The sequence below is a fragment of the Pollachius pollachius genome (genome assembly GCF_949987615.1).
Source record: "Pollachius pollachius genome assembly, chromosome: 15".
Classification (NCBI taxonomy): Eukaryota; Metazoa; Chordata; class Actinopteri; order Gadiformes; family Gadidae; genus Pollachius; species Pollachius pollachius.
Genome location: NC_136948.1, coordinates 13,163,596 through 13,173,984, shown reverse-complemented (window position 1 = coordinate 13,173,984; position 10,389 = coordinate 13,163,596). Strand labels below are relative to the sequence as shown.

At 48.6% G+C, this 10,389-nt stretch overlaps 1 protein-coding gene across 5 annotated transcripts in view; it reads right to left on the bottom strand.

The window, feature by feature from the left end:
* Positions 1-2,362: 2,362 nt before the first annotated feature.
* LOC307087371 (regulator of G-protein signaling 6-like) overlaps positions 2,363-10,389 on the bottom strand; it is a gene marked incomplete at both ends in the record, with an annotated part of 33,878 nt that continues 25,851 nt past the window's right edge. The window contains 12 exons of one of the 5 annotated variants that reach the window (XM_079752922.1): positions 2,363-2,413; positions 2,757-2,819; positions 3,455-3,544; positions 4,117-4,303; positions 4,923-5,048; positions 5,281-5,453; positions 5,629-5,730; positions 6,034-6,108; positions 6,509-6,590; positions 7,489-7,565; positions 9,018-9,082; positions 9,716-9,767. In XM_079752922.1, coding sequence (XP_079609048.1) covers positions 2,363-2,413; positions 2,757-2,819; positions 3,455-3,544; positions 4,117-4,303; positions 4,923-5,048; positions 5,281-5,453; positions 5,629-5,730; positions 6,034-6,108; positions 6,509-6,590; positions 7,489-7,565; positions 9,018-9,082; positions 9,716-9,767 — 1,143 coding nt within the window. The remainder of the gene's footprint in view (positions 2,414-2,756; positions 2,820-3,454; positions 3,545-4,116; positions 4,304-4,922; positions 5,049-5,280; positions 5,454-5,628; positions 5,731-6,033; positions 6,109-6,508; positions 6,591-7,488; positions 7,566-9,017; positions 9,083-9,715; positions 9,768-10,389) is intronic. The other 4 variants (XM_079752923.1, XM_079752924.1, XM_079752925.1 and 1 more) reach the window with 4 other exon arrangements.

The following is a 10,389-nucleotide window of genomic DNA, read 5'->3' as shown; positions in this document are numbered from 1 at the left end:
TGTTTTGCACACAGTAATTGACGGCTACGTATGGTGAGGACAAGATCCCAGTGCGCGCGCACACACACACACACACACACACACACACAGACCCCATATACAGGTCTAAGCAGAGCAAGGAACACACAGAGGCTGTAACGGGGGCATACAGGTCCATCGATTTTATTTGGTACCCATAATAAACAGGTGCTTGGGTCTTTGTAGTGCCAGTAGTTCACCTTTCTGAATGAACAAATCATAATTCTAGAAGCACAAATGCCCTGGATATATTACATGCATAGTAATGTGCCCGTACCATTAGGTGTGCCTTCAAATAAAAACAAGAATGTTCACTCTGGAGCCCACTCACATAGACAAATGCATTCTTTAGATTGTTGAATTGTGTGTGTGCAGAGAATAATATTCAGCATAATGTTCATTATTTTTGAATTGATGAAATGAAGGCTTCTCTACTCTGTTCATTCATGAATATAACGACGGTCAACATGTCCCGAACAGTGCATTGCGCATACTAGAAAAAATATAGTCTGGAGTACATCATACACACATTCAGCCGTGTGAGCAAGTCACTGGAGAACTAGCTGGCAGTTTACGACGTGGCCCCATGTTGGAGCTGGGAAATCAAAATCTCTCCAGTAGTCAGGAAAGTTTTGGAAAAGAAAGAGAAGTCGAGGATTAAGGTAAAGATGAGGCTGAAGTTATGGTCTCGTTAGGCTGATGTCTGTTTTTCTCTCTACAACTTGGTACCTACATTTATCAAGTGTTGTTTCCTAATTGACTGCAGAGGCCTTTTCCCTGTGTCGTCTCTTTCTCTTGGAGTCTGATTAATTATTTTCTGCTCCTGATATTCAGTGCGGCTTTTTAACTCTTTCGACATGCCGTTTTACCAAGAAGAAATTCAAACAGAGAGTTAACCCACTTTTCCCCGCCCCTCAATTAGTCATAGTTTAGACAAAAAAAGTGTTTTATAATCCACTCATGCAATAACAACGCTGCTCAACAAAACCAGACTCTCCCTCAATAGGCAGTAGATCATGTATTTCCACTCTTTGAATGAACATATATCTTCAACTTTTGCGGTCACCAAAGGCCTTGATTTTACACTTCATTACCACTAGATGGTGCTGTCTTAAAGGCAACTTATTTAACTGAACTTGGAGCTCAAATATAATTTGGACTTCTTGTGTAGACGCTTGACAGTGATTGTTGTCAACTCATCGTAGTCTAATAAAGTATGAAATAATTTTGTTTCGAACATCAGCAATGAAACTGACTATAAAACCGATGTAATCCGTTATGTAAACTCTGAATTCCACTATTATCTTCGAAATAGCAAATGGCAGTTTGTTTTTAGGACCAATTGTGCCACAATTTTATTACACAACAATTGATTAGAGGAAACGTTTTTCTTGTTTAAAATTGTCTACGTTTTCAGGAAAAACATGCAATGCATCGTAAATGCTACATTAAGCCCTTTTCCCAGATTTTGGAATGTCATGAAGCATGGAAAATGAAAACCTTTAAAAATCCTATTTCAGAAATAGACTGAGACAGTTGAGAAGGAGCAAACGAAAGCTGACCAATTTGCCCCTGTAGCTGTGCCTTCATGTGATGTGCTTTATAGGAAACATGATAAACACAGGGATATAAAACGGTTTCCGACGGATACCAAATTAAAATGGCGCCCTGTAGGCCTATTCATTATTGCTTGCTGCCTTCCTGACATAAGCCGTGTTAAAAGTAAAGCCCTCTTTGCGTCTTTTCTACTTTGCTCTTTGGATATCGTTACCTTTCCGTAAAACCACTATGTGACATAGCTCAATCGGACATCAAACGTGTGCGTGACTATCGTTGTGCTACCGGAGATGTGCTTATAATTTCCCAGGAGACAAAAATCCCACACAGGGAGTGACGTTAAACAGTTTTGAAATGACTAGCTCGCTCAGCGCCGACTCAGTGACGACGCCCCAGGGGGTCCGCACGCGGGCTCACCTGGGACAGGGGGGGGGGAGCTCTAATAAACGTGGATGTGCTTGACCTCGATGCGTCATGAGGCCACACCGTGCCGGCATCGTCCCGCGACGTGGTTCTGCCTCGGGTGGTGCAACCCCAGCAGAACCAGCACCACCTGCACTCCTGCAGTCCCACCAGAGCAGCAGCAGCAGTAGTAGGCCGCCTTGTCGTCACGCGGGCAAGACCCCCGGCACAACCACAGCAGCCCCAGCAGCAGTCCCGCCTGGCCCGGCTCCGTCATCTCTCTGCTCCCCCGCCCCCCCGCCCCCGGTCGCCCTCTCCCCCCGCACATCCGGCAGCGGTGTCCCGTCGGCGGGGCGTCGCCCGCCCCCCTCCGGCCCCGGCTGTGTCAGGACGACTGCATCAGGCCCGTCAGACGCTTCCCCGTCAACGACTTGCCCTGGGGGGGGGGGGGGGGGGGGGGGGGGGGGGAGGAGGGGAGGAGAGGGCCGACGAGTGACGGAGGCGTCCGGATTCAGGTGGGAAAAACAACACAACCCGGGCGATGAATGAAGTCGGGGAACGGGACTATCCGCACACACGCGTCCTTCTCAGCATGCACGACGACGGACACAAGCCACCGGTGACGCCGGGGTGGACACAGGACATGAGCGTAAACACAGGCCGGAGCTACAGGAACTAGTGGAGGTGCTGGTGGAGGAGGAGGAGGAGGAGGAGGAGGAGGCCAGCGTGGTCTGTGATGAGCGGGTGAACAGCCACGCCGCCCAGGAGGAGGGACTTACCACACTGCGCGTGAACTTCTCTAGGGAGGTGCGGCGGCCCTGTTCTGTGTCGGCCGGCTGCTGCTGTGAGCGAGGGGGGAGGTGATGGATGGGTGGATGGAGTCAGGGAGGCAGGATCAAGTCATGGTTGTCAAAGGAGTAGGTTGGGTGGTTGGTTGTTTCATATATATATATGTGTGTATATATATTTAGAGAGAGAGAGAGAGAGAGAGAGAGAGAGAGAGAGAGAGAGAGCGAGAGAGAGAGAGAGGGTGAATAGAGGTTAGGAGGGACAGAGTGGAGGGTGGGGGGGTGAGGCCAGCCGGTAGGGGTGGAGTGTAGAGGGAGGAGGAGTAGGGTGGGGTTAGGGGTGCAAACAGGGACAGGCAAAGGCATGAAGGCGGGGGGGGGACAGAGGTAGATGTGATACAAAGCAAAAGCTAGCACATAGCACAGCAAGGCCTAACCGTTAATTCATTACAGGGGTGCCAGGGTGTACCGTACCCTGGTACTATAGAATGATCAATTCTGACGGTATAGAGCACTGCATACAGAGAGGGCTCAATCTATTGACCCTTAAGTGCATTTAAGTTTCCCCCTTAATTGTTTTGACAGCAGGATTAAGTCGGCGTCAGACAGGGAAGCGAAGTGTAAAAGGTTTGTGCAGAATAATGAGAGGTAGAACAGAATAGAGTGAGTGCAGCGTAACGGTAAAGTACCTTTTTCCTGGCAAGCAGGAGGTCTTGGTAGATGTTGGATCGCAAGAAGCGTGCATAGCTGTCACTTTTCATTAGCTTAAAGATGTGCTCCTGGAATAGAAGGAGGGAAGGGGGCATGAGTGTGTGTGCGCACGCCCGCGTCAGCCTCAGGGTTTTCCAAGGAAAACAAGGAAAGACGGAGAGAACGTCAATGAGAGAGTTGATATAATATTAAAATGGGAAAATACGAGTTCATATTTCTGCATCTATCTCTCTTAGCTCACGTTCTCACCCTGTGGGTGTGTGTGTGTTTGTGTATTTGTGTGTATGTGTGTGTGTGTGGTTAATCTCACACCATGGAACAAGGGTAAACATCCACAGAATATAAACAAACCGGACCGGATGTGTGTATATTACCTTACACAACCTGTCTTGCTCAAACGTGTGTGAATGTGTACGTGTATGTGTATTTGTGTGTGTGTGTGTGTGTTTGTGTGTCTGTGCTTGCAAGCGTGTGCCTCGGTACATTTGTCCCATATCGCCCTGACGGCTAGCTGTCTGGCGCTTGTTTGTGTGTGTGTGTGTGTGTGTGTGTGTGTGTGTGTGTGTGTGTGTGCGTGCGTGTGTGCGCCGGTACGTTTTCCCCATATCGCCCCGACGGCTGGCGGTCTGGCGCTGTGCACCTGTGCGTCCTCGAAGCTGTAGCGGCCGGGGTCCTTGAGGTTCTGGCTGGTGCGCTCGTAGCTGTGGGAGTCCAGGTTGATGGAGCTGGGGGCGCCCTCGGCCAGGAACTCCTGCCAGATCTCCTGGGCCCGCGAGGCCACCTCCTGCAGGGGTCGGCGCTTCAGCTCCTGCACCGCCAACCAGAACCTGGGCACAGGCCGTCCCCACACGGCCATTAAGCATCACCCATCACGCTACCAGCCCCCTGGCCCCCCGCTGTCTCTACCCGGCTTAAGCAGATGAGATAAAATGAGACCAACGTTTCATAAGTCGTGCGAGGGCAAAGTGCAAATTCCATTATAATAGGGCAGAGTATGGACGTCGACAGTAATTGCATGAAGGGACACGAGGCAGAATGACGGAATATGTCAGATCCAGGAATGAGCTGTTGCCTGTTTGCATGGGTGGCGTAAAGGAAAATAAGTATGTATTATATTTACATCCTGAGGTTAGGTAAGAACGCTCTCACTGAACCTGAGAAACATCTGCAGGTCAGCTCGTCAGTGGGGTCCAGAGTGTACAGTCAGAGGGTGTGTTCACGTTTAGGGCATTTAGCAGACGCTTTCATCCAAAGCGACCAAAGCGAGTTCATATACACATTCACTCACTGATAGCCGGAGTCAACCTTGCAATGTGAAAGGCACCTTGTCAGGAGCAGTTACGATTAGCTGCCTTGCTCAGGGACACCCTGACACTCGGTCACACGGATCTAAGCCGATCCCACAGGTGTGTACGTGCGTGCGTGGTTGTGTGGAACGTGGCTCACCTGAGGTTCTCTGAGCTGAACTCTGACTCCAGGAACTTCAGGAACTGGTCCCGCCCCACTGGGTCCTTGAGTGCCTCCTCCAGGGAGAAGCCCCACCTCTTCACCCGTTGCTGGCTGGGGTCCTTGCTGTTGGAGGAGAGATGAAGAAGAAGTAAGGAACAGAAAAGACTAACCTTTTACCATGTACAAAACCCTAAATGTGCCTTGTTCCCTGTCGGTCATTAGCGGCGTGCCATCCATCCTGTTATCACACCATCAAGACCGAGAACGACATCAGTCTAAGATGTTCTACATACCGTAGACCCCCCAACTTTTGACACCTGGTCAGCCCCCTCGCTCCTCAGCCCCAGGACCTCACCTGGCCTCCAGGTCCCAGAAGGAGGAGTCGTCGCTGATCCAGGGGTTGGAAGGCTCGGTGAGGGACACGAAGGGGTCGTACTCCTGGAACTGCTCCGTGTAGCCCATGAGGCTGTCGGCCACCTTGGACACCTTGAGACAGTGCCTGTCCAGCTGGATGTTGAGGAAGGTGATCTGAAGGAGAGGAGAGAGGAGAGTGGGGGTAAATCGAGTGTAATGGAAAAGCTAAATAAGGGGAAGGCTCATCAGTCGGTATCTCAGAGGTGTCAGGCGTGATGGATGAGGGCGGCAGCAGCAGCGGGCGTCTCAGAGATGACAGGTCAGTGCTCCAGCGGAGGGAGAAGGTTACCTCCTTCTGAACGTCCTCTTTGGTGGGCTTCCGAGTGGGCTGCGAGGTTATGTGGGCCGGACTGGGCTGGCTCTGGTTCTCGTCCGCCACTCCGTACACGGACTGCAGCAGAGGAAAAACTTTCTAAGAAAATATGTTTGTGTGCGTGCGTGTGCGTGTTGGTACGCATATATATCATAGACAAGCTAGACAAGCAAGCTTATATTTGTACATTTGTTTACATTTCGTGATAATAATCACTACTGAAATATAACAACAGTAGTTGTTATACATGCATTCATAAGGGTTTGAATGCATTGTTTCTGAAATGCATTATAAAAAAGCATTGTCATGAGGTTTGAACATAATATAAAAGGTCTTCCCTTGTGTCTCAAAACAGTGTTTATAAGGACATGGTAGCCTCACCTTCTTCACCCTGTGTGGATTCCTCTCTCGCCGACACTTGCGAATGTCCATCTCTGTGGTGTTGACACAGCCTGGCTGTGGAAAAGGACATGCTAAGTGTGTTTCTGGGTGAGGGAGCAGGGTTTTGTGCAGGCAACCTGACGCCCAATCTGGTTATGGACATCAAAATGGGACCATCCGTTTGATGACAAATCCCTATTTTATCAAGCTGACTGCTCTTGTTCAGGGGATTTTACTGGGCTTACAACACAAACACTCTCTTCCCAGCTGTCCATCGCTGCTTTTTTTTTGGCACCCTTCTTTCTCCTCTTGCCCACCTCTGCATTTTTACATCAATACCACACCTGTGCCTTTGTTCTAGCCTGCTCAGCGCTCTCTCTCTCTCTCCTCCTCTCTTCCCTCCCTCCCTCTCTCTCTCTCTCTCTCTCTCTCTCTCTCTCTCTCTCTCTCTCTCTCTCTCTCTCTCCAAACTCACCACTGGGCGATGGACATCCCAGAATGCTCTCTCCTGGCTGTCCAGGATCTTCCTTTCAGCTTTGTCTTTCTTCCTGTCGATTCTGGGTAGGATATACACTTCAAATAGGTAAACATTCTCGAAAGAAACAACCATATACAGAACACACACACACACACACACACACACACACACACACACACACACACACACACACACACACACACACACACACACACACACACACACACACACACACACACACACACACACACACACAAGCAGGAAATATGTGAGTGTGTGTGCCAGAGTTCAGATCCCCGGCTAAGGCTTTGACCTGACGTTTTTACTTTGCCAAGCAATGCTTGCTGGTCACTGGTAGGACTCAGCTCTTACATAACTGACATTTTGTGATTGGTGCTCACATGGCCTACTTTATGCTGCACGTGTGTGTGTGTGTGTGTGTGTGTGTGTGTGTGTGTGTGTGTGTGTGTGTGTGTGTGTGTGTGTGTGTGTGTGTGTGTGTGTGGACTTAATGCTTCTTCTACGACCTACCCGCTTGGACATGCAGCGTTTTCTATTCAATCACTCTTACTTTAAACGTTTCCTAGCTAGAAGGGGGAGAGAAAATCTGTTTTCTATGGTGTGTTTCCCATAACAACAGGGTTGATCTTTGTACTTCCGCAAAACCACCACTAGGTGGCAGGGTTACATAGATGGAATTAATCAAGCTAGCATGTTTGCTCAAGTGGTGTCTAGCATATGCCGAAATTAAGCACATTGTTAGCATGAGGGCATGGACTAAGCACTGAGAAACAATTCTAATCATGTGTGCCATTCAGGACCTCTCTTTGGACACAAATGTGAACGTAGGAAGAACTAAAGCGCTCATTTTTTGCATGCATTCCATCTGTGTAGACATGTAGATGAGCACATCTCATATTCAGAACAAAATGTATTTTCTTGGTGCTTTTTCGTGCCCATTTACACGTTTCACTCACTTCACTTGGGCCTCGGCTTGCATGAAGATGAATTCCCACTTTCGGGCGAAGGCTCTCTGAAGTCTGGCGAGGTTCTCCTGGACCAGCCAATCAGGCGCGGCATTTCATGTCAAGGGGATCAGAGTATTTTGAGGTTCAAGGTCCTTTTTATCCCTCAGACGATTAAATGACTCACTGGTGGAGATGTGGGAGGCCGGGTGCGGTGAGTCACCGTGCTCAGATACCCTGACAGAAACACCTCACCGGGCCCTTCAGCAAACGCACTGAAAGCTCTTCTGTGGCACTTTCTACTGCGGTTTTATCTGGGCCCCGAACATAACGCCATCACTCCCTACCAGAGAACCCAGGGCCGTAGCCAAGGTTTGAAACATAGTGAGGTCGGTTTGAGTGGGGTTCAGTAATGTGGGGCGGGGGGGGTGGCGGGGACACGAAACAACAAGTGTCAAGTAAATAGGGCATTTAATCATCTCTGAGAAGTTCTCAACCACCGATTTTGTATACAGTTGAATTTAGGTACACATTTCTATTTTCTCACTAGGAAAGATGACCCAAACCTCATAGCTGGCTACGGGCATGAGAGAACCCCCCTAATCCTCCAGGGTACCCTGGATAAAACCTAAAGACTGAAGGAGCACTGAGGGAAAGAAAAACTGTCCTCTACCAGTTGATGCAATCAGAGTAACGATTGAGAATCAGTTGATTGTGTGCGCACCAAGGCGTGCCTTGGAGAAGCCGGCCCTTAACGAGCAGCTGTCAAAGACACATGACCTCGTTATGAAGCAGAGGAGCCCTCCATCGCTCCATCAGGCCAGCTACCAGCCGCGGAACAGACAGAGGAATGAGGCCCTGGGCCCTGTAATGACCCAAATAACACGGAGAGAATGCCTCCGCTGCCGAGCGGAGAATAATAAAGTACAATAGATTACCGTCCTACAACGAGGGGGGAGTACAAGCCGGGGGTAGTAAAATGTGAAAATGTAAAATAGCAGGGTGATAATTCCCTATTCATATGCTAATTCCAAGATGTTCCCGGTTTACCTTGTGTGCAGAGGAGACAATCATGGCACATACTGTGGCACTCCAGAAAAAGTATTTGATTCCTGACGAAAGGCTGTGTGTGGGTGTGTATGTGTCTTTGTGTGTGTGTGTGCATGTATGTGTGTGCGTCTGTTTGTTTGTGTGCGTCTGTTTGTGTGTGTGTGTGTCCTTTTGTGTTTGTGTGTTTGAATGTGTGTGTGAGTTTTAATAAGTTTGTGTTTGAATGTGTGCGTGTTTGTGTGATTTAATGTGGGTATGTGTGTTTGAATGTGTGTGTGTGTCTGGTGTGTGAAAGTGTGGTGATTTAATTATCGAATTTAATCATGGGGTACATAGCAACTTTCATCGTCCCGGCAACATATTTCCTCATTAAAAAAAAACACAACAGAAATATTCTGAGTCAGCCAAGGTCAACAATAGAAGGTGAGAATATGTAATTAGTGGCTCAGTGGGCGGAACATTTATAGGCTAATATAACAGTGTGTACTTACGGCTTCATAGTCGGCTAGCTCCAGCCTGGCTTTATTCTGCATGGTGCGCTTGCACAGGTAGATGGCTAGAGGAGAGAGAGAGAGAGAGAGAGAGAGAGAGAGAGAGAGAGAGAGAGAGAGAGAGAGAGAGAGAGAGAGGGTGAGAGAGAGAGGAGATTGGGTAGAGAGAGCGAGAGAGAGAGGAGAGAGAGGAGAGAGAGAGAGAGAGAGAGAGAGAGAGGGAGAGAGAGAGAGATGAAGAATTTAAATAAACAGTTTAGGGAAAAGCCTAAAAGGAAAAGAGTGACTGGGCGCATATGAAGTCATAAAGTCAAGTTATAGGTGTTTACAATTCGGTTCACTGGTGATACTGGTCGTTTGGGATGGAGTGCTCCAAGGTATAACTTCCTGCAACAAAAATGTTGTCCTCGATATCACCGGACAAGGCGAGTTAACCAGCCTCAAAGTAGTGATTTATCTCTCTCTCTCTCTCTCTCTCTCTCTCTCAGACACACACACACACACACACACACACACACACACACACACACACACACAAACACACAGGTTGAATCCCTGGACCGATGGTGGGCGAGAGACAATAGCAGCACCAGAGGATTGGCCAGAGTTGAACTTCAAAGTGGACGATGGACAAACAAAGTAAAATCAAACCCCCAAAACTACAAGCAGAGAGCACAGGACTGCGGACCGTGACTCACCATAATCAGTGTTCTCAGGCTCCCAGCAGTTGGACGGCCAGAAGTACGGAGACTTGAGAGAGAGAGACACAAGAAACTAATCAGACCGAGAGTCACTCTGGTAAAGCTGGTTTATAACATGCACTCTGCGTGACGCTAAAAATACTACTGTTGCTATGCACCGGATTCACCCTGTGATGGGCATCCATCACGTCTCTGTGTGTCCCGCAACTATCTGGGAATTGATGGGGAATCTGGTTCGCTCTCTGATCTAGGGATGTAGATTTCATTGGATGTTAGAGATTCAGAGTTGGTTCCCTGGTCCATCAATAATGGATCCACCGAAACGATCTAGCATTCTGGTAGCGGGCCAAACGAGAGCATGGCAGAACTGGTCTTTTTTAGATTTACTATTTCATGGCAAGTAGTCATGTAAAATTCATGCAATATTAATGAATAATAATTAACTCCAGAGCATAAGGTAGGGGCAGTTTGGTTCTTTGGATCTCTATAGCGGTAAATTAATAAAAAAAAAGGAACCGAGTACTACTCTTGGTGTGGTGCCGCGGACATGACGCAAATAAGCCCTGTTTTACAGTCACACCTCGCTGCGCTATGCACCAAAAAACAAAACCCTCTGTCACTGTCCCCCTCGGACGAACGCAGCGCCGGAGACGAATCGATACCTCTTCAAA